Source organism: Miniopterus schreibersii, assembly GCF_964146895.1.
Source record: "Miniopterus schreibersii genome assembly, chromosome: 10".
Taxonomy (NCBI): domain Eukaryota; kingdom Metazoa; phylum Chordata; class Mammalia; order Chiroptera; family Miniopteridae; genus Miniopterus; species Miniopterus schreibersii.
Window position 1 is genome coordinate 50,082,679 of NC_138110.1, and position 22,383 is coordinate 50,105,061.

Genomic DNA, 22,383 nt, shown 5'->3' on the forward strand with positions numbered 1-22,383 from the left:
GCAGAAGAGATAGGTTGCAGGGCATGAGCCTGAGGCTGGGGCTGGGGCCAGGAGGAGGCTGATACCAAAAGCAGGTGAGGGTGGCTCCAGGGGGTGTGAGGTGAGAAGGGCACACGGGATGGTGTCGGGGTGGTGTCAGTGGTGCTGTGCTCTGATCATCCCCTGAGATGACCTGAGTCACAGCCCCACTTCCCAGATTGGCATGGACAAACCTAGGGGAGGGACGGAGAAGGAATAAGGGGGTCCCTAGGGAGCCCCACAGTGTGGCAGGGGGCTGTGGGAGGGAGAGATGGGGGACTGGAAGGGAGCAGCTGCAGAGTCCACTATGTCCCCTCTCCAGGAAGGTGACCCCTCCAACTCCAGCCTGCATGCCAGTGGGGAGATATCCAGTCCTACCACCTCCTAGGGCCTGAGGCCTCATTCTGGCCCCCACTGGTCCTCAGTTTTCCCAGCTGGACAGGAGGGACCATCTGTGGGGTCTCTGACTGGTTGGGGACAGGGTGAAGGGAAATACTGAAAGTACGTACTTGATAGTCAGGGCATCCCATTGGCATCCCCAGAGACCCTGAGTCTTAGATGCCGTGGAATAAGGCGAAATGGAAGGGCGGGCAGCTTGTCCTGGGTCCCAAACACCCTGGGCTTCTAGGAGTTGGGCTTGTATGAGCGCTCAGTCTGAAGACCAATGGGCTGAAGTGGCATTAGAAGAGGGTCTCCTTGCTGGGTGAGCTCTCCTAGGACTTGGACCCTTTGCCTTTCTCATATTATCCTTACAACAACCCTGCAAGGTGTGGCCTTGTTTTACTGGTGGAGTCAGGATTCAGAGGCTTAGCCATTTGCTCAAGGCTGTGCAGCGAGAGAGAGACAGGTCTGTCTGCCCCACAGCTAGGTCTTGTTCCTGAGTGATATTGGTTAGGGACTGGGAAGTTCCTGAGGGGCTCAGGGAGGGACAACTCAGATAAGGCTTCTCCTGGGATCTTTGCCTAGGGTTTTGAAGGATGAAGAGGAGTTCTCCAGGCAGATCTGAGGGGGAAAACATCCCAGGGAGAGAGACCAGTCAGGACAAGGTAGAGAAAAGAAAACATATTTTTCTTAATAATTCTTAATAATTTAAATTTCAAAGGTGGCACATAGTTACAAGACATTAAAATAATAGCACAAGTTTATAAAATGAAAAAGACCCTCTTACTCATCCCGGATCTATCACACTTCGCAGAACTAGCAACCATTATTTATTTGGTATGTATCTTCGCAAATAGTTTCCTATCTCTGCACAAACATTTTTTAAAACAAACCAAAAAATGGCATGCTTTATGTATTGTTCTGCAATTTGTTTTTGTTTTGTTTTTTTTTCAAAAACCTGCAATTTTGCTCCCCAAACTCCCCGGGGTTTCTGTGAGGTGAACCTAAAGAGAGCTCGTTGGGCCAGAGAGTATGTGGACTTTTGATCAACAGCCCCACCAACAGCCTGTGCTAGGTCTGGTTCTCCACATCTGCCTGGCCTTTTCCCTTTTCGCTAAGATGAGAGGTAGAAGGCCGTACCTCCCTGTTCCATCTGCATGTATTGTGTCATTTCTGAGGTTGAGCTCCTGTCCAAATGTTTACTGACTATTTACTTACATTTCTATTGGGCAGGACCTTTTTGTGTATCCTTTGCCTGGTTTTCTTTTTGAGGGGGTGAGGAGTTATTATATATTTATTTTTCTATTTTGACTTTTTTGCATATTTTGAAAACTTATATCCCGTTCTGCAGTGATTACATATAAAGATTTTGATCATTAAAGCTAAATCGCATAATTTGGAATATTTGAAAAATGAGGAGAAAACAAGGGAAAAATAATCTGTAACATAATCTGTAACATAGATGTTGCCATTTGTTAACGCTTGGTGAGAATTCTTTCCTCCTAGATGCTGTAATTACTACCGTGATCACGTCACACATTTCTATCCCATGACTTGCTTCTAAAAGCATAACCTTCAGGGGGAATTCTGAAGGCTTTCTAGTGAGTGTCCTGTAGTTCCCTCTCTCCTCTCCTTTTTTTTTTTTTTTATTGTGGCAAATACACATAACATAGAATTGACCATCTTGAAACTCTATACCCATTACACACTAATTCTCCATTCTCCCTCCAGCCCCTGCCACCCACCATTCTACTTTCTGTCTCTATGACTTTGACAGCTCTAGGGACCTCATAGAAGTGGAATCATACTGTATTTGTCCTATTGTGACTGGCTTATATCATTTGCCATAATGTCCTCAAGTTTCATCCATGTTGTAGCAGGTATCAGAATGTCCTTCCTTTTTAGGGCTGAATAGTATTCCACTGCCTGTGTGTCCCACATGTTGCTCGTCCATTCATCCATAGTCGGGCACTCAGATTATTGCCACCTTTGGACTATAGTGAACACTGCTGCTGTGAATGTGGGTGTGAAAATATCTTTTCAAGTACCTGATTTCAATTCTTTTGTAACTATATTCTTATAGTGCCCTTCTTTGAGCCTTTAGGTTATATACAATCTTTCAGTTTTGTAAATAATGGTGTCCTGAAATATCTTTGCGTGGGAACTTCTTGGTAAAGGTATTTGGCTGATTACTCAACATTCAAGTCTTGAAAATGGAATTATCTCAGAGCTCATTACAAAAGCACCAGCCCAAATTATCCTACCACTCCTTCCCCACTGCAAAAGCTTTTACATCTTGCATGTTCAACGCTTTTTCTTTTTTCTCTTTGGTTCCTCAAAGACTAAAGTTAACCTTGAGTTTTGCAGTGTCTCTCTATCTATGTATCTGTGGAGGAACCAACCTGGCCGAGCCAGCTGGGTGGATTGGTGTTTGGTTTCAAGACTAACTCCTTAATAAATCCCAAACACGTAATAGGATACGTGTGATGATGTCAGGACTCAAACTCAGTGTCCCCAAGACCCAGCGGGCATGGGCATAACGGGCCAGGTGGAGATGGAGACAGGTCTTCCTGAGGGGAGAGAGGCAAAAATGCTCTGCAGACACAGTCCCTGGGGCCTGACCTTCTGCCTACTTTTAAGTGAATCTCTAATTTAAGACCATTTGCAACTCATTTATATTTTTACAAAACATCATACAGCACAAACACAACTTGTCTGCTGGCTGGATAAGGCCACAAGCTGCAGGTCTTAAATCTCTGAGTAAATGTTCACCCAGAGAGATGCTAAGTTGTTCCAACCCCACTAGATTGAACGCCCCTCCTCCACCCTTGCATTGATTCAGAATACCTCCTTTATTATTCATTATCTCGTAAATAATAGGGCATGCTTTGGGCTTACCCAAATTTGTGTCATTGATGTACTGATTCTTACAGCAGGGCCTCAGGGTTTGAATGATTCTGATCAGAGAATCTTGTTTAGTATTGAAAAGCATTTTACACACACCCCTCACTTTATTTTCCCTGATTTTCTGACCTGTCCCACTGGTTTTGTCAGTTTTTCCAGATAAGTTTGGAATTGTTTTATCATTTTGCCTAAAGAAAAACAACAGCAGCAGCAACTAAAAAATCCCAGTGATTACCGATGTCCTTCTACACTCAGGCAGGACAGCCCACTGACCTCGGGAGCAGCTCCTATTGTTTGTCTTCTGTCCCCACTCTCAGGTGAGTTTGTCCTTCCATCAAGTGTAGGCATGTCCATTCTGCGGCCCTGCGGAAGGGGAGGGTGGCTTCCCTGTCCTAACCCTAGGGGTGAGTCACCAGGAGGCAGCAGGGACTTTTGAAGAAGGAGGAGCTGGTCTTTAAAGATTACAAAAGAGGCCCAGCTGGGGTGGCTCAGCGGTTGAGCATAGACCTATTGTCCAGGTTCGATTCCAAGTTGTGGGCTTGATCCCCAGTAGGGGGTATGCAGGAGGCAGCCAGCCAATCAGTGACTCTCTCATCACTGATGTTTCTCTCTCCCTCTCCCTTCCTCTCTCTGAAATCAATTAAGATATACTTAAAAACAAAAAAAACAAAAAAAAAGAATTACAAAGAGGGTTTGGTTTCTTCCTACAGAAAATGGGAAGAAAAAGCAGGGCCTGGAGTGTCCGGTTGGAGGAAGGGGGAAGAGGCCCTGGCCAGCCAGCCCCCCTTTGATGCAAACACATAGAACAAAGGCTAACCTGCCCCAAGTACCCTGGCACCAGGATCCACAAATCATAAAGGTGCCCATGGCCTTGCTAACCTGGGCCATTTGCAGTGCTTGGCCTGCCTGCCTTGCCCTGCCTGGGAGCTCTGAGGCCACTGTTTATCTGCACAATGACTCTGAGCAGTGGTAGTCATTGTTAAGAGCTGATTTATTTTTTATTTTTTTATTTTTTTTAATAGAGGAGGGAACAGAAGCTGCAGGAACAGAAGCCTCTGAGCTTGGTTCTACTGTTCTCACATAAATTTGAATCTGGAACCCCCAGGGCCAGCGTGCTTTCCTTGCTCCTGGAGCTCACCCCTCTCCGCTCAGCACCATCCCACCACCCCCACCACAGCCTTCCCCAGCTCTTTGTCAGAAACAGTCCCTGCCCTCCAAGAGTTTTGTGGGTGCTAGAGAGAGCTGATTCACCAGAGGAAGATCTTGCTATGTTTTATCCCCAACCCAATTGCCGAGAACAAATACGGTCAATAAACATTAGTGGGATAAATGAATGAATCTTTTCAAAAGACGTTTGAGAAGCACCTACCACAAGCCCACAAAAGGCAGTGGGATGCGAGAACAAGACAGACACAGTCTCTGCTCTCTTGGATCTAACACTGCAGAGAGAGGGGATCCACTCCTCTGCTTGTTTCCTGCTGGCTGCCTCTTGGCACCTTCGACAGTGCTTGGCACTAGGTGCTCCAAAAATATTGGTTGGCAGAAGGAAGGCAATAAGACTGGGGGAGTAACAGACAGACAGGGGAGGCTTTTCTCAGGGCTCACTCTGAGCTCTAGATCCTGGCCTCCAGGATCCTGATCCACACACTAGACCTTGGGCTCCCGTGTCCTCTGTGTTAAATTCTGGGTTCTGAGCTCCAAGCTCTAGGTTGTGGATTTCGGGATTCATACTCAGGGCCCCAGTTCTGGGATCCATGTTCTGGGATCTGGATTCTGAGGTCCAGGTTCTGGGCCCCAGCCTCAGAGTTCTTGAATGTAAGTTCCAGATTCTGAGCACCAAACTCTAAGTTCTGGTCTTGGGGTATGGGCTTTGCGCTCTGTGTTTTGAGTTCTGGTTTCCGAATTCGGGGATGCAGGTTGTAGACTCTCAGCTCTGGATCCACTTCCTGGCTCTGAGTTCTAGATTTTGGGCCAGGCAAGTAGGATGTTTTCTCAAGAGCTTTGTTTTATCCACTGGTGTAGCCCCTGCTCCTGCAACAGTGCCTGATGTGTAGGAGGTGTTCAACAGGCGTGTGTAGAGTGCACACTGGGCTGCATGACATATACACACAACCCTGCAATTATGAGCTGGGACACAGGAGACCAGGACCATCCATGCCCTCATTGTGGCTACAGGTGGCAGAGGGGAAGCAAAATTGCTCTCAGCGGGCGCAGGAACGGAAGGGGAGCTTCCAGGAGGCTTCAGAGGGCCCAGGCATTCAGATGGGCAGGTAAGTACCAACCCAGCTCCACACCCAGGTGGATTCCTGTATGCTCTAGGTTTCTCTTCCACAGAGAAAAGACATGGGTAAGAGAGTGGAGGCACACAGGGCAGAGATGTCCTGAGTCAGAGTGCCAGAGATGCTCCTCCATCTCTAACTGACAGGCTGGGACATCTGGGATTTCACAGAAGCATGCTGGCCTTCACGGGTCCAGTGTTTCTCTAGCCCCAAGCAAGTGTCCTGCTATTGCCAGCAATCGGGGATGGGAAGAATGAAAGGAAAGCCTCCTGGACCACTGGACATCTGTCAAGGAACAAGGAAGTTGGCAATTAGAAACACTAGTCATCAGAGACCTGGGGACCAGAGATGATGATGATCAGGGTCAAAAGGAGTCATTGGTCAGGGACTCTGACTAGAGTGTAACTAGAGATGGTGGAGTCATGGGGAAATGATGTCATTCATGATCAGAGAGGGTAGTGGTCATACATGAAGGACCAGGAGGCAATGCTCAGAGATCTTGGTGATCAGAATGATTGTTAATTGGTTATGTCAATCATTGATCAAGAACACAGAGGACCGAGGATGTGGGTGACAGGAGCATTAGGATGAAAGCATTCGGTGCTCATGTTCTTGATAACCAAAGGTAGAAGAACTATTGGTAATAAAATTCAATGACTGGAGACATCCAGAGATCTTGGTGATGTGTGATCTACTAGGGATCAAAAGCATCAATGACTGGAGGATTTGGTGATCAGAAACAGGTGACTGGTAATACCAGTGACCAGAAAGGTTGGTGATCAGTACTACAAGTGATCAACGGTGTAATGAACATTGGTCCTCAAGGACTTGGAAGATAAAGAGATTCAACAGTCACTGATTTGGACACTAGAGATGGTGGCAATTAGCACTGACCAGTCAAGGATACTGGTAACCAGAGTCACTAGTGACCACATTGATGATCAGAAAATTTGGTAATAAGAAGATTCTATGATCAGGGACATTGTTGATTAAAGATATTGGTAATTGGAGACAAGTGACCAAACACATCGTCAAAGAGGCATTGGTGATAAGAAATAGTATGATCAGAGATGTTGGAGATCACATATGAGTGATTTCATCTATCATTGATTAGAAAGTCATTGATCAATGACATTGGTGATCATACTCCTTGATGACCTAGAACATTAGTGACAAAGTGAGCAACTCATTGATAATCAGGAACTTAGGTGGTAAGACACATTGGTGATCACAGACATGGTAGATAGAAATGCTGGGGAAACAGACAGTGGTCATCAGAGATATTGGGAAACAGACATGTTGAATAGAAATATTGGTGAACAGATATGCTCATCAGAAACATTGGTGATAAGAGATATTCATGATCACACATATAGTGGTGAGCAAGCATAGTCATTAGAGATCACATTTTGTGGAAGTCAGTAATCAGACACAGCATCCATCAGAGGCATTGATTAAATATTGGTAATTAAGTACTTGTGATCAGTTGTTAGTAATTAGATGTCTATGATCACAGGCTCTGGTATGATTGTCATTGAATCATTGACATTGTCTTTGATCATTGAATATTAGTCATGGCTATCTCTGCTGACCAACATAATTGATTAAAGAAGACAGAAATCAATTACATCAGTGATCAAATACATTAGTAATCAGGTTTGTCAATGAATGGGAATATTGGTAACCAGCTAGCCCAGAAACAAAAGCTGATCGGTACCTGAGAGGAAGTGAATGTGGGGTCAGTTCTTGTTGGGTTCTGCAAGAACCCCAATTGAGCCCTCAAGAAAAGGATCAGTGTGTGGACCAAAGGCCAGAGAAGCCACAGCCTCCTTGGGACTCTCTAGTATCCACCCAGCCACCAGGACCCCCAGTTAGGTAATAATGAGGAAATTCAGATGGAAGCAATTCAAGAGTGTCAGATTCCCAGACAGATAGGGCCCCACTCCTTATTCCAGGAGTTTCTTCCTCCAAATCTCTGGGCTATAGGAGCAGTTCAGTTTGACTGCTAATCTCTGCACCTGGGGCTCGGCTGCCCCAGGAGTCCATAAGACATGACAAAGGCATTCACAAAAAGTATTTTATTATTAACAGTATTCACTTTAAAGGAATAGGAGGATAGCATATAATTTTTACAGACAACATATAAATGTTGTACATAATTAACAATAACTTAGTTCACTAATCCAAAATAAAACAAGCCAAATAAAACATAAAAACAGAAAATACTGCCAATTCTTTTTTATGTGGATGCTAGTACAAAATAAGTTACTTCTGGTGGTGGTGCCCCTGGCAGCAATCAACGGCCCATATTGCACTTGGTCAACTATATCAGCACAATCCTCTTCCTGGGCACGGCCCTCTCCAGCTGCCACGCACCACCACCGCCTCATACAGAATCTAAGCTCAGACAGGATTATGTACAGCTGTACCTTGGGAAGGATCCAGACAGCCACAGCAAAGCAGAGCAGAACCCAGGTCTCCTGGGACCCCAGCAGGTTCATGGCCTCTCTTTAAGTCCTGGCCCTGACTCACCCCCAACTCCTGCCTCTGCCACCTGCCGGACCAGCCCCCAGAAGCCAAGAACAGCTAAGGCCGTGACCCTGGCCCCCAGCTCCCCATTCTAGGGCCGTGGGATCCAAGAACTTTTCCAAAAATAATTGCGAAGCTGCAGCCTTGATTTGCAGGTATTATTCCCTTCCATAAGAAAGGCTTCTGTGGCAAAGTACGATTGACTGGACCCCAAAAGAGTTTAAAGATAAAACAACTAACTCATCAGCGAGTTAAGCTTATGCAGTTTTTTAAAATATTTTTTTTCTTTTGTCTCATAGTGGGAGGAAAGGGGGAGGGGTTAGCAGGTAAAGGATGTATATACAGGGGTCCACTTGGCAGAGGAGGCAGGCTGTAGCTCTGGTGTTAAGGGGACACAAGCCACACCAGCTTCGACCTCAGAGCAAGGGGAGCGTGCTGGGAGACATTTCCCCTCTCAAGAAAATGTTGTTTCCTTCCTGTAACGCAGCCCTGGTCTGGGAATCTGTGTAGGACTGTGATTGTCTCTGCCCTCCAGGGCCCATCAGCAGGGCACACACTGGCTCAGCCTCCCATAGGCCATGACCCCTCTAGATTGGCTAGGCCCAGCCTGGGGCTCAGCGTTTCAGAGAGAAGCCCCAGGAGAAGGTGTAGGCTTAAGTCCCTCACAGATCTGCCCTCAGAGCCCTAGCAAGTGGACCACAGGCCAAACTGAGGAAGACCAGGAGAGCCTGGGGCAGCTCAGGCCTCTCCCAGTCCTTGTTAGAAACAAGAGCAAAATAAATTATTTTCGCCTACTCCCTTTTCCTTCTAAAATGGTTTCCTTTGTTTGTCCCCTGCCCCCTCCTTCTCTCTTCATAAAGTTGTCCTTTCTGCTCTCCAAACAATTGTCCATGATGGAAACCCCACCTGGGTAGCAGCTGGGCCAAGGCGACCTCTTGGCCCCAGTGAGAATCTTCATAGTGACTGGAGACTGCTGAGCAGGGCACCCACAGGTGAGGCAGCATGGGGCTCCGGCTGGGCTGACAGGAGAGGCATCAGTCTTTGGGGAAGGGCAGACTGGTAAGGTTTTGGTCCACCCATCCTGGGAGCACCCAGCCTTGAGTTGCAGGCCACCCTCCTCTACATCCCTCTGTCCATTCGTGAGGGGCTGTCCCTAGCCCATGGCGGTCACCATGCTGGATGGGTGGGGGTGGCCAAAGGAGAGGCTGGAGGAGGGGTGGATGGGTGTTGGGGTGGGCAAGATGTGTCCCGAGTGGCTGAAGGGTGGGAGGTGGCCTACAGGTGCCATATGTCCGGCAAGGGTGGCTGCGCTAAAGGGGGAGGCCTTCTCCTGCATGCACTTGGACAGCTCCTCGAAGCACTCCGCCCCCTTCTTGCTCTTCTTAGACTTGTTGGACATCTTCCGGTTCCGAGTTTGGATCCCTTCCTTCTTCATGGTCAGTGGCCTGTTCACCTGGGGGCAGCCACGAAGCCTTCAGAGCAGCAAGGTCCCTTCCCAGAGCAAGACCCCCACCCCCTGCTTGGGGCAGAGGCAGGTCTGGGTGGGGATCCCACCTCCAACTGCCCACCGTAGTCCTGTCACCAGCAGTTTCAGAAAGGGCACTTATCCCGAGTGGCGCTGTCCTGTACCCTGCAGGGCACTGAGCCCCTTAAATTCCAGCCCTGCCCCCAACTACACAATCAAAACACACTCCCCTCCACTTTTGTTTTAAACAGAGATACTCGTTGGGCCCTGTTGTGGAGAACACACCTCTAGCCAGCTTGCCGTCTCTTTTAGGAGCCTCTGGAGCCCGGGCTTTCCCAAGCCAAGCCAAGCTGGAGAGCGGCTGGGACCTCTGCCTGGCAGCACAAAGAGCAGAGGTCCCTGGGGAGGGGTGGGGCAGGTCGAGCGGGGCAGACTTACATTGTGCAGCTTGTAGTAGAGGCCACAGGCATTGCAGACAGGGTCCCCGTTGGCGTTTCGGCGCCATAAGGTGGTGGTTGTCGTCTGACAATTTGCACAACAGGTGCCAGCTCTCCTAGCAGCAGACTGGGAGGGGAGGGGAAGCGTCAGCAGGCTGGGCTGCCACGCCCCACCTCTACCAGCCTCCAGACCCTTGTCCCACCCCTACCCTGCCCCCACCAACTTAGCCTAGAAGCCTAAATCCCTACTGGGAATTGAGGCATCTCAGAGCCACGGACATGTAGAATTTGAGATCAAGACAATCCCAGAACTTTAAATAAAGAACTCTCAGAAACCTGATCTCACTGTCAATGGGGTTTCGAGAGCTAGAATGAAAAAAATCAACTACCTTCTGGGTTCACCAAACAGTCTAACACTGTAAATGGGGAAACTGAGGCCCCGAGGAGTGCTCTTTATTTTAGAAGGCTGGTTCGGTCTCCCTGGAGTCCCTGGGTCTGGAGCTGCTTCTCTGTCTCCTCCCACAGGACTCCCCTCAAAATCCATAATCCTGAGCGTGTCAATGTCCTGTCTGAGGGCAAAGTGGGGGACCCTGTGGCTGCCCAGGGAGGAGCTGTAAAATGTTAGGGAGTCTCACTCAAGCTGAGCTGCCCAACACGGTAGCTACTAGTAGTTACTAGCCACATGTGGCTACTTAGATTAAATTTCAACTTAATAAAAGTAGAAATCTTGAAGGGGAGCGGGTACAGAGTAAAGGGGATTAATGGGGGGGAAGGGGACATCTGTAATACTTTCAACAATAAAGACAAATTTTTAAAAAGTAGAAATCCTGTTTCTCCCATTGCACTGGCTACATTTCAAGGAATCAATGGTCACAATATGGGCTGGAGGTTACCACAGTGGACAGTGCAGACCTGAAACATTTCCATCATTGTAGGTCTATTGGACAATGCTGGTCTATCTATTCAGCCCCTTGTATCCCAAACCTCAAAGTTCTAACTGCCCCCCCTCCCCCAGCCTCTCAAGGAATTCAGGACAGAGGTGGTGGGGCAATGAGGGTCTGATTCCTGGAGAAGGGAGTGAAAAAGGCTTGCAAGAGAAGGTAAGAGAGTCTTTATCCAAGAAAGTAGATTCCTTCTCCCGGGTCAACCAGTGCCAGCCCCACAGTCACAGAACGCGTTCCCCCAACACTTACCAGAGAACCACCCGCAGCAGGGTTGGGTGTGGGAGGCCGAGGCCAGCAGAGGCTGGACCGGCCCGGGCTAAAGCCTGGCCGCAGTGGGGCCTGCGGACTGCAGCCTCGGAGTGGGGGGGGAGGGGGGGTGAGTAAGCAGCCTGAAGCTGGAATTCTGACTCAGGGGCCAACACCTTAGCCTCTATCCCTACCCCTTCCCCCGGCCCTCACCCCGCCCTCACTGTAGGGAAAAAAAGGGGGCCCCCAAAGCGGCGAGAGTGATTTAAGCCTCATAAATCACTTCGCCCTGAAAAAATATATTTATTATTCTTAGCATTTTACACATTATTTGCAAAGTGGAGGGTATTAGAAATTTCAAAACAGCCCAGCGAGAGGCAGGACTGAGCCGAGGAGAGACTCTAAAAACTCGCAGAGTCCGGAAACAGATACGCGAAGTTTCCTTATCTTCAGGCTGCAGATGTCCGGATAGGAAACTCCGGCAGGAGATCCGAAAGGGCATTTTTTTTTTAAATCGCTCAAATGAAAATACACAGTATAGGTGTCTCCATGGAAAAATAATAAAGGGCAGGTTTTTTTGGTGGTTGGTGTGTTTTATTTAAATAGGCATGAGGAGATTGTGAGAGAGCTGCCCTAAGCCACAAGGAAAATTACTTCATGGCCCTATTTTTAAAAAGAGTTAAACAGAGGCCAGGGCCCTTGGACACTTAACTTTCAGTATCTTTTGAGCGGGGTGGGGTGAGGGTCCCCGATGGGCTGCCGAGGAGGAAATTTGGCCTGAAAAAAATCTGGCCAGAAAGAAGGGTGATCCCACCCGACATCTAAGTGATTTTAACGATAAAAGATTTCAAGTGGCAAGTCATCAGCATCCAAAAAGTTCTGTCGTTACTGTTTTTCTAATTGTCGGCTCCTGCCCAGGTTAGCGTACTCGGGTGCCGCCCACCAGCCTTCTCCCCAGCCACCAGCTACCAGCCTGCACCCACTGCCTACCAGTCTCCGCTTTGGCTTGATGAGTGGCCGGTTCTGCCCGTTCATCTTGTGGTAGAGCCCGCAGGCATTGCACAGGTAGTGGCCAGTGCCGTCTCGCCGCCAAAGAGGAGTGGCTGTGGCCCCACAGTTGACACACTCTCGGCCTTCTGAAGGGGGACAGGGAAGAGACACCAAGTCTACTTAACCGACAAGGTCACGGAAGAGAGTTGGGTGGGCGAGCAGATGCCCATCAGGCATCAGTCGCCTGGCCAGGCTGCTTCAGGGGAGGTGACTTTTAGTCCCAGTCTGGACTGGAAAAGGGACCCAGGGGTTTTTCCCCCAAAGGAGCGAGGTTCAGAGAGCAGTTTAAGGCCAAATCTCCCTCTTCAAAATCCTCTTTGGGAGAAAGGGAGACAGGGCTGGAGGGAGGAGCGGGCCAGGGCCCCAGCGGTTCTCCGAAAGAGCAACAAGGAGAGGGTATTTACAACAAACTTCGTCAAAGGCAGGGCTGTGACTGGAATCACCCAGCTTGACTTGACTGGGCCAGGGAGGACTCCGGCCCCCATTCTAGTTGTTCTCTTTTGTCTCTCCAATCTCCCCAACCGCGTCGGCTATCTACTGAGTCTCTCCTCCGCGTCTCTGCCCTCAGCCTTTCCCCTGTCTTTCTGCTCAGTCCAGGGTAATGTTCTTCTTACCCTCCAAAATCCCCTCTTCTGCTGTTGCCCTACATTTCAGTCCAGGACTCAGATCGAAGTTGTTCTTTAAAATGAAATAAATAATAAGCCCTTTCGTTTTTAGGCTAAGTGACCTTGTTTTGTTTTTTTCTGTTGTTGGCTTTTTGTTTTTGTTTGTTTTGTTTTTGTTAAAAGACCATCTGGAATTCAAATAGATTGTAAAACAAACTTGGGAGAAAGGACTAATTAAAGGCAAGCTAGCTGGTCTGAGCAGAACAGGGACTCCGAGGTGAGACTAAGGTGGATGCAGGTGGCAGCTTCAGGGATCAAACGGGGTAGCTGTTTTAGCATCATGTTACCCAGGAAAATTTTCCACATTTAGTTTAAACTAAATTGTCAATATAGATGGGTAAGAAAAGGTGTGTCCTGGACTCAGGAGTAAGTTTTTGAAATCTTCCTTTCCCCAGCTTAAAAGAATTGGGAAGGATGCATCGAAAACAGGACCTCCACACTAGTCACGGTTTCTGCTCTACGACGGCCAGATTCTTGGGATACTCCAACTTGGCCCCAGCCAGCTCCTCCCGCGAAGGGGCAGAGGCACCGATAGTTTCATTCCCTCACTCGAGCCTTCAGGGAGGGAGAGTGAAGGACGCCAGGGGCGGGGAGCATGAACAGGTTCTGGAATTTTGCTTTGGGGAAATCTCCCAAGGAGATCAGGAGCCACGAAATCCCAAGATGGGACTGATTGAGTTGGAGAACCAGATTCCTTAAGGATCTGGAGCCTTTCGAGCGTACACACGCTCACAAGCACACGTACACACACAAACACGGCCTCTCTGCTCTCCCCTGCAGATTGCGTCCTCTCACACTGGATTTTCACTTAAGATTCAGGGAAGGGAAGGGGGAAATCCCCTATCTGTGATCTGGTCTTGCACTGGCCAGCCTTGGAGGGGAAGGTAAGGAAGGGCAGGGGGGAAGAAAAGTGAAATTTTGGGGCCACAAGGAACACTTAAGGGCAAATGTTTTATGGCCCCCTCTCCCCCATTCTGGTGTCCTCAGACATCTCTTGGGGCTCTTAGAAAGGGACATCATGCAACCCCAGATCTGGGAGACTGACATTGCCCCTCTCCCATATCACAGCCTACACCACCCCACCCGGCCAAGCACAAACTGTCTCCAGGGCCGCCAGGTCCCTAGCGCCTCCTGTTACCTGAGCAGGAGCGTGCCTTGCTGCGCTGCTTAGGGGTGAAGCTGGAGGCAGGGCCACCCAGGAAGCCTCCAGGATGGAAGAGTCCGCTACTGTAGTCGTGGGTGGCAGCCGGCACGTAGGAGGGGTAGGTGGGGATGGGGTGGTGCGTGGCGGGCTGGGTGCCCATGGCGGCCAAGCCTGGGCGCAGGGGGCTGCCGCTTTCCATCTTCATGCTCTCGGGCAGGGAAACTTGGTACTTCACGCCGTCCTTGTCCTCCCCCCGGGCGGCACTGCCCCCTGCGGAGGACGAGGCGGGGGAGGCAGCCCCGGTGGTGCTGGGGTCAGGAGACACTTCCTTGGGCGGCGTGGGCGGGAAGCCGAAAAGGTGGGAGCCAGAGTGGGCTGCGGTGGGGGTGAGGGAGGCCACGGAACCCCCACTGCCTCCCCCGCTCCCGCCCCCCGCCCCGGGGTACACGGAGAGGGGGCCTCCGGGGCCTCCGGCGGCCGAGGGGTGCAGCGGTGCCTTGGAGAAGGGGCTCACGGTCCAGGGGTTGTGGTGGTGCGCCGCGGCGGAGAGGGCCGCCTTCCCCCCGTCCAGCCACGGCAGCCCCGGGCTGTGCAACAAGTGTGGCCGGCACATCTGGCCTCCGGTCAGGCGGGCTGAGGGAAGAGGAGAGGGTTAGGAGCCGGGGTGCGGGCCCGGCCGGGACGCGGACCCGCAGGACCACGACGCGCGAAGCCACCCGCAGTGCCCCCCTCCCCAAAGAACACCAGCGATGTAACCACCGACAAAAAACCAGGCATGTCAGGCCGGAGCTGCAGGACAAGTGGCACAAAAGGAACCCCACTGGACAAGGCCGGGCGTGAGCCCCCACGGACCGGCGGGAAATGGGCAGAAACCCTGCGGGACCCGGACGCTCCCCGAGAGGCCGCTGCCTCCACCTTTCCCGCCCCGATTTCTCGGCTGCTCCGATTCCTGCGGATCCCACATCCCGGAAGCAGGCAGCCGGCCCTCCTCCCCTTCCGCGCCCGGAGCGCGGCGCCAGGGCTTCCAGTCTCCCACCCGCCATGGGCTCACCGTGCGCCGGGCTGTAGGAGACGCGCGCCCGCGCGTGGGCCGGGTTGGCGTAGTAGGGGTTGCCCTGCGAGTCGAGGTGGTTGAAGAAGACGTCCACCTCGTCGGGAGGCAGCAGCTGCGCCGGCTCCATGTAGTTGTGCGCCAGGCCCGGGTGGTGCGAGTCGGGGTGCTGCGCATTCAGCACTGCCGGGTGCGCCATCCAGCGCGGCTGCTCCGGCGCCACCTCCATAGCGGATGCGGGAGGCTCGGCTCTGGGGCGGAGGCGGCAGCGGCCCTGCGTGACCCAAGGGGGCATGAATGAGGGATGCGGCCACAGCCCGACGCCCCCAAAGTCCCGTCCGGCGGCGTCCCGTGCGCTGCTCACCCAGCGGAGCTCAGCCGCCGGCCAGCCTCGGGGGCGAGGGAAGCTCAAAGCTCAAAATGAAAGGAAGGCGAGGCAGAGGGCTCAGCCACGCACACTCACGTGGTGACCGCTGGCCCCAGAGCCACACACCCGTGCACACGGGGTCACGCACGGGAACGAGACCCGACAGTAGTTACCCCAACAGACGCACACACAGTCGCACTTTGGACAGACACTCACGCGGAACCCCCACCTTCCCTGTACAGAAACACTGAGGCAACAGACTAAAAGTTGGAGACAGGCATCCGTCCGCGCACCCACTAGGGCACATGATCCCAGAGGCGCGCACACCTACCCTTGGCGCCCGAGTCGCCGTGACTTTGCCCCCCACCCCCCACACGCACCCGCAGCCACACCGGCGGAGAGCCAGCCCCCCCTCCCAGGCAGCACAATCTGCACTTCTCACCCCGGCGCGCCGAAGCCGTCCCCCGAAGCCCCGCCCCGGCCTTGAGCCCCCCGCAGAGACTTCTCAGAGCTTGGCGCACCCCAAACCCCCAACCAGCCTTCGCACCCCAAACTTACACACGCAGCTCCAACGGGAGAGGGAAGCGGCCTACTGGGGGGGGCTGCAGCACCGCGGGGGCCCCGGGGGTGAAGGGCCCGGAGGCAAAGCGTCAGGCGGCTGGCGCGGCTCACTGGGTAGGAGCGGGGGACAGCGCGAGCCTCGGCCTCAGGCCCGCCCGGCTCCGGCCCCTCGGCATCCTCCGGCCGCCCTGGCGCCAGCTCCCGACTCCTGCACAGACATGAAGCGGGGGCCGCTCACGCCTAAGAAGCCGGCGCCAGCCAATCACCGCGGCCCGCCGCCCAGCCTCCGCCCCCCATTGGCTGTGCCCGCGCTCCGGGCCCGCCGGGCTCCCTCGCTGACCCGCGGGCGGGCCCCCTCCTCGCCGAGGTCCCCTCCCAGCGCCCACCCTGCGGTCCCCGCAGCCACCCCACCCCCCGGCCCAGGACCCTCACCTCGCAGGCTGACCGGACCGGGGCGCCCCTCGCGCGGACACTTCCGAGTCCCCCTAACCTCTGGGACCTCCTCCCAGTAACTAGCCTCCAACTGGGGCCCCCGCCCCGGGACCCCGTGCCGCGCACGAGTTGGGCGTCCGGCTGTCCCCCTCCCCGGGACTCCAGCCCTTCCGCTCTCTCGGACCCCACCTCCTCTACCGCCGAGCGGGGCCCGTGCGAGTCCAAATGCCTCCCAGACCGCCGCGTCCCCCCCACTCGAGCGCCCGGGCGGGGGGCTGGGGGAGACAGCTGCGGGACAGCGGGAGCCGTGAGGGGCATGAATATGAATTGTGGGGTCCCAGTGAGCACCCGGGCCTCGGGTCCGAGGCCACTTAGGTCTGAGCTTGACCCGGTGGCGGTGGCCCGGCCTGCAGCTCCCGAGGGGAGGGGGCGTCCCCTTCCCGGGCGTGGCCTTCGAAGACCAACAGGCCGAACGGCCCGAGGCGAGGCCGCGGAGACCCGGACTCGCCGGCGCCGGCTCGCAGGAGACGCCTCGGGGCAGGAGGAGGCATTTTTCTTCCCGGAGTTCCCTAAGGCGGCCCCTGGGGAGAGCGAGAACTCCGTCCCCGGTCACCTGGAACTGCTCCCCACGCACCTCCAGTCCAGAGATGCAGCTCTGCGGGCCGCGGGGGCCCGGCGCACAAATCTCCTGGCTCCCTCCCGCTGGACAGAGAAGACCGAGGCTCCGAGGGAGCCTGTGGCCGAGGAGGGGGGTCAGGAACAAAGAAATTTGGGGGACTTAAGTACGGGGGTAATGGGGAGTTATCAGCGTCCCCCAGCCCCTCTCCTCTCGCCGGGCCCGCGGCTCTCGGGGTAGATGCCCAGAGGGATCCCAGGTGGGTCGGCGGCGGGGGGAGGGCGGGGTCCGGGACACCCCCCGGAGGGGGGGAGGGGCGGCGGGATTGACAGTCGGTAATTGGGTAACTGGAGGCGGCTTCTTCGGGCCAGGCGGCCCCGCCACCGCGACGCCGGGCCCCTGACGTCACCCGATTCGCCAGGAAATGAACTTTTTAATAATCCGAGAGGGAGGAAAGCCCTCGGTCCCCTCGGTTCGGGGGGCGCCCGGCCCGACCCAGATCACGCGCGCGCCTCCGTCTCCCTCTCAGGCTAGCTGTGGGCAGCGCCACGGGGGTCTCGGGCCAGGACCAGGGGCCTCCCTCCCGCCTCTGCGTCTCCCGGAGGAGCAGGTAAAGGCGCGGGGCTGGGGGCTCAGCGCCCCATCCGGCTGGGAACCCGCGCGGCTCGGCCCTTGGGGAGCCGCCTGCCCGGACCGGCCGCCGCGCCTCCCGTTCCGATCGATTCTGGCGCGCGGGGCCCAGGCTTCTTGGAACTCCGCTCGGCGGGAGAGGAGGCCGGCTGCGGCCGGGTGAGGCGCGCCGGGGTCGGGAGCAGGACAGCGAGGCCCCGGGCACCCGGCACCGGGCTTCCGCGGCCGCGGCGGGCAGGTGAGTGTCCTCCGTGCCTCCTGGTTCGCGCTCCCAGCAACGCGCCAGGTCTGAGCAGGGCCCGCTGCCTCTCCGTACGCACGTCTCTCTTCCCTATCTTTAGTTTACGATTCTTCATCAACGCGTAAAATGCGATCGCCGCGGAGCCTCGAGCCTATTTTGTGTCCCTGGAGCCTAGCGGGACCTTCTCAAAGACAACGCAACCTCAGGGACAACCGCCCCTGTCCCGCAAGGCCGCCCCACTCGAGCTCGAATCCCGGGGCTCGGCGTGAGAGGGCGCCGGCCCGCTGGCCCGCTGGCCCGCGCGGGGCCATTAATGCAGGAGCGGAACGGAAGCTTCCCTCGGGGCGGCGACTGGCGCCTCGGTTAGAAGGGAGGTAGCCAGTCCGAGCGCTCGGAAAAGCAGGTAATTCAACTTTTCCTCCCAAAGGCGCGGTTCAAATTATTCCCCGGTTGGGTGGGTCTGCAGTTTCATCACCGCGAGCTCTGCTTCCAGCTCCTCCGGAGCAGCCCGAAGACCCTCGGCGCAGCGTCCTGGACGCCGAAGGGGTGGAGGTGACCGGCCGAGCCGGGCCCCTGCCGGAGCGGCCGCCCGCTGGCCCAGCGCGGAACGGAGCGCGGGCGGGGATTTAATTACCCTGCTCGGCGGCTCAGAAAATCGCCGCGCAGAGGAGCTGAGCGGGGCACTTAAAGCAATACTTGAGCAGGGGCCTCAGGAGATCCGCACCAGCCTCCCTTCCCGCTATGCGGGCCTACAGAAAAAAAGGAAAAGGGAGCCCCGCCAGGTTTCCTGAGGCCCTGGGGTTGCCATCCTCGAAAGGCAGGCGGGCAGCTGGCTTGGCCGAGGCCTCCACGCTCATGGGAGCGCCTGCGTTGGACGCGGGACTGCCGTGTTCTCCCGCAGGAACGAACCCGCCTGGGAGAGAAAAGCGCGGCGCCAGGCAGCAGGACGCCCGGCTGACCAATAAAGGGGGACTGCTCTTGCGCGTATGCCTATGCCAGACAGACAGACCGACACCGGCCAGGCGCCTCGCTCACCAGGCAGCGGAGCCCGTCCCGTCGCGGCTGCCCGAACGTCTCAGGAGGGTCAGGGCAGTCCCCAGGATCCGCGAGGGTCGCGGGGCCAACCCCGGCCTGAGCAGGGCAGATTTATTTCCGTTCGCGGCCACGGATTTCGGGGTCTCCCGAGCACCTTCGGAGAGACGCGCTCCTGTCTTCATTTTGTTGTTTGCTGATGCTGTTGTTCGTTCTCAAGAGTTGGTGCAAATGCAGGCCGCTGCCTCGTTTGTTCGATCGCACTCGGATGTTGCACGGAAACAAGATTTCACGAAGGGCTGGGAGAGCGCAACGACGGAACCGGACTGTCTGACGCCTTGCACGTGACCCGAGTGGCCCCGGCCGAGTGTGGGTCCGCGCGGCCCCAGACGCCCTCGCCGGAGAGTTGGGGACGCAGGGATCCGAAGCCCGGTTCTGTAGGGCCTCGCCGGCCTGGGTCGGCTCGGCTGCCCGGGTTTTACCGGCCCCTCGTAGCCCCATGCTCCGCGCCCTTTGTTTAAACTTCGCTTATCAAAGGTGGCCCCTCTGGGACCATAAGTTTGCCCTCTTTGTGGTCTAGTTCTTCTCACCTTTGCCTACCGACACCTAATTCGCCAGCAGTGGGGTTGGGGTGGGGGCGGGGGGGCGTTCAAAGAAATTCGTTTGCTTAGGGACTGCCTTCCATAAGGATATTTAAGTTGCAGCCCAGCAGCCTCCCAGCCCCACACTGGCACTGTGCCTTGAGGGGTCCTGTGGAGCAAGTGGGGGCTTCTTTAGCCAGAGGGGTTCAGAAGTCTCCTCTAGAGCAAGGCCTCAGATCTGTTCAGGTCACAGCTATCCCTCCGCTGGCGAAACCTGGGCTCCAACAGTTCCTGTTCTTTGAGCTTCACTTCCAGCCCCCCCACCCCAAATCTGAAGGCTCCCTCTCCTCTGGCCTCCATGCTGGCTTTCCCATCTCATCCGTCCTCGGGGTCCCTTTGAATCGTAAGGACAGGGGCCCAGCGTCCTGAGGTCTCAGCGCCCGGAGCAGAGGCACCTCGGAGGTCCTGTGCGTCCTCACCAGGCTCTAACCCTGCATCCGAGCCGGGCAGCTTCCCCCAGGGGTCCCGCTGAGCCGGCCTCTTCCAGGAATAGCCACAGTTTACTCAGAGCGGCCCGCGGGCTGGGCCGCACAACTGGTAAATCCGTTTCGTTAGACTCAATTTGTTTGCAATTTGTCAACCCGGCTGGGGAAACGCTCTCCAGACGCCTGGGCAGCCGCACTGGCCCTACCTGTTTCTCGAATCCCGCTTACTCATAAACGAATCCCATCGCGAGGTGTCTGCGTAGACCCAGAGCTCGCCGCCAGATGTTCCCAGCCCCGGCGGAGAGACGTGGCTTTTTCCAAAACAACGAATTTCCTTCCGTGTTTTCAGGGAAAGGAGCGGCCGCCACACCCGGAGGCACTGAACCCGGGACCTTTCCCCTCGCTGTTGGGGCAACCTGGAGTTCAAGCCCGGCCTCCTCGGAAGGATTCTAAGTGCCAGTCGTCCAGACAAACCCAGACCGCCGTCTTCACCCCCCCGCGAGGCGGATCCCCGAGCCCTCCGAGGCCCATTCTCATTGAAATCCCACTAAAAGGATTCCGACTCCGGTTTGGGGCGGGGGGGGGGGGGGAGACTTTCAGGCCCCGCGCTCTCCCCCACCCGAACCCCAACCGTACAGGATAAAGGGCCGCGGGGCGCTGCGCTCCGGGGCGCGCGCGGGAGCCAGCCGGGTTAAGCCGCGCAAAGCCGGCGCACGGGACCGGCGGGCAGGTGCAGACGCGGCTCCGCGGCCCGGCTCGGGCACATCCGCCACCGCGGCCCGGAGGTGGGGGGCGGCGGAGACAAAGGCCCCAGCTGGGGGGGGGGGGGGCTGGGGGGCGCTTTTCGAGGCTCCGGGAATAACTGGGGCTCGAGGCCTAGGGCTCCGTCTGAGAATTGGGAAGGCGAGAGGCCGAGGTGGGCCTGCTGTTTCCAGCTCCCCAAATACTCCCTCAGGTTTAGACCCCTATGACCCGGGTAGGTAGGGCAGCTGGTAGGGCGAGCCCGGAGTACCACGTGTCAGGGGACACTGCACCAGGCAGGCCTCGCGATTAGGGTGCCGGAGGGGTCGAGCCTGGGGGGCTGGAAGGGCCCTGGCCGGGCTGAGAGGCGGGGGCACTTACCGAGCGAGGCGCGGCGGACGGCGCCCCCGGGCGGACGGGGTCACAGCGGAGCCCGGCGCGCAGCCCGACGCGTGGTTAGGTGGGCCCACCGGCCCCGCGGCGCGCGGGCGGCGGTCACCAGCAGGGCCCGGGCGGTGTGCCGAGCGGCCGCGTGGTGCGCAGCGGGCCGCTTTTGTCCGCTCGGTGGCCGACCCGGGCCGGCTGGGATGGAGGCGACAGCAGCCTGGAGATAGAGACTGGAGCGGCGAGCCCCGGCGGCGCTGCCCTCCCTACCTCTCGCTCCCGCCGCCTCTCCCTCCCCGCGCCTCAGCCACCGCCGCTTTTATTTCGACAGCACTTTGAGGGGGCGGGAGCGCTGCAGGGGGGTAGGAGGGTTCCCCGGGTTCTGCTCCCAGCCTCCGCAGTCCACAGACCTGCGGGCCCGTGGAGGGCTGGCGGGCACTCAAGGCGCACACCCCCTACTAGCCCTGACTCCAGACCACCTCCACCCTTCAGGGACACACATACTCGCCCCCCTGCTCTCTGGGATGCGCGCTCAGAAAGCCCGGACGTCTCTCTTCAGAGACTCTCCCCCGGGACCCTCTCGAGCGGTGGGCACACACTCTCCCACCCGCACGTACACAGATGCCTGCCCCGCCTTCTCCAACCCACTTCCAGTAGTGCTCCACAGGACGCTCACACATTTGTGCACACGTGTTAGCTCACACAGCTGTGGCTTCGTGGACATCTTCAGCCAGGAGATCTGGGTCACGCAGACAGGCACACGTGCTCACACTCAAATGTAGCTCAACACTGGCACACCACCTCCCTCACTTCCAGGCTGATTTGGCTTTGGCTAAGTATAGTCACATTTCCTCTCCCTTCCCACCTACACCCTCCCTCAATCCCCCAACTCCAGAGCAGACAGGAGCCTTTTAGGAGTGGAGTTTGAGGTGTCTCCTGGTGCAGGAGAAAGGAGAAACGGAGTAGAGGACTTGTCTTTGGAGGGTTGTGTGGAGGAGTTGGGGTGTGGGGGTCTTCACCTCAAGAAGGTTCCTGGGTTTGTGAGCTACTTCTCTAACTTCCAAAGCCCCTACCATGAAATTGAACCTCAAATCCCTCCCTGCTCCCATTCCAGCTGCCGGGAGAGTGAATGTGGTCTAGGGCTCTTGGGCCCAAAGAGAAAGTATTTTGTCTTGGAAGGACTGAGAAGCCTGTGGTCTT

The 22,383-nt window shown here is 55.7% G+C and overlaps 1 protein-coding gene and 1 long non-coding RNA gene across 4 annotated transcripts; one reads left to right on the forward strand and one right to left on the reverse strand.

Annotated features, from left to right (window-relative positions):
- Positions 1–7,641: 7,641 nt before the first annotated feature.
- GATA2 (GATA binding protein 2) lies at positions 7,642–21,479 on the reverse strand. Of its 3 annotated transcripts, none has more exons than XM_081149729.1 (6): positions 21,181–21,479; positions 15,114–15,387; positions 14,057–14,695; positions 12,194–12,339; positions 10,015–10,140; positions 7,642–9,564 (listed from the first exon to the last, which is right to left on the reverse strand). In XM_081149729.1, exons 2-6 carry the CDS (start codon positions 15,340–15,342, stop codon positions 9,265–9,267), a joined length of 1,440 nt encoding a protein of 479 aa, XP_081005855.1. In that variant the 5' UTR covers positions 15,343–15,387; positions 21,181–21,479; the 3' UTR covers positions 7,642–9,264. The 3 variants fall into 3 exon arrangements, with proteins under 3 accessions (XP_081005855.1, XP_081005856.1, XP_081005854.1); XM_081149730.1 differs by lacking the exon at positions 21,181–21,479 and adding an exon at positions 20,265–20,348; XM_081149728.1 differs by lacking the exon at positions 21,181–21,479 and adding an exon at positions 16,039–16,253.
- LOC308563056 lies at positions 17,528–19,560 on the forward strand. The gene is made up of 3 exons (XR_013999736.1): positions 17,528–17,957; positions 18,061–18,363; positions 18,454–19,560. It is a non-coding gene; the product is annotated as an uncharacterized lncRNA (long non-coding RNA).
- Positions 21,480–22,383: the final 904 nt, after the last annotated feature.

Bases quoted from the DNA above. Each gene is read 5' to 3' on its own strand.
- GATA2 (XM_081149729.1), bottom strand. From the start codon at position 15,342: ATGGAGGTGGCGCCGGAGCAGCCGCGCTGGATGGCGCACCCGGCAGTG. The intron at 14,696-15,113 runs GTGAGCCCATGG...CTCTTCCCTCAG, and splicing joins CTCCTACAGCCCGGCGCACG to CCCGCCTGACCGGAGGCCAG. The intron at 12,340-14,056 runs GTAACAGGAGGC...GTCCCCCTTCAG, and splicing joins CAAGGCACGCTCCTGCTCAG to AAGGCCGAGAGTGTGTCAAC.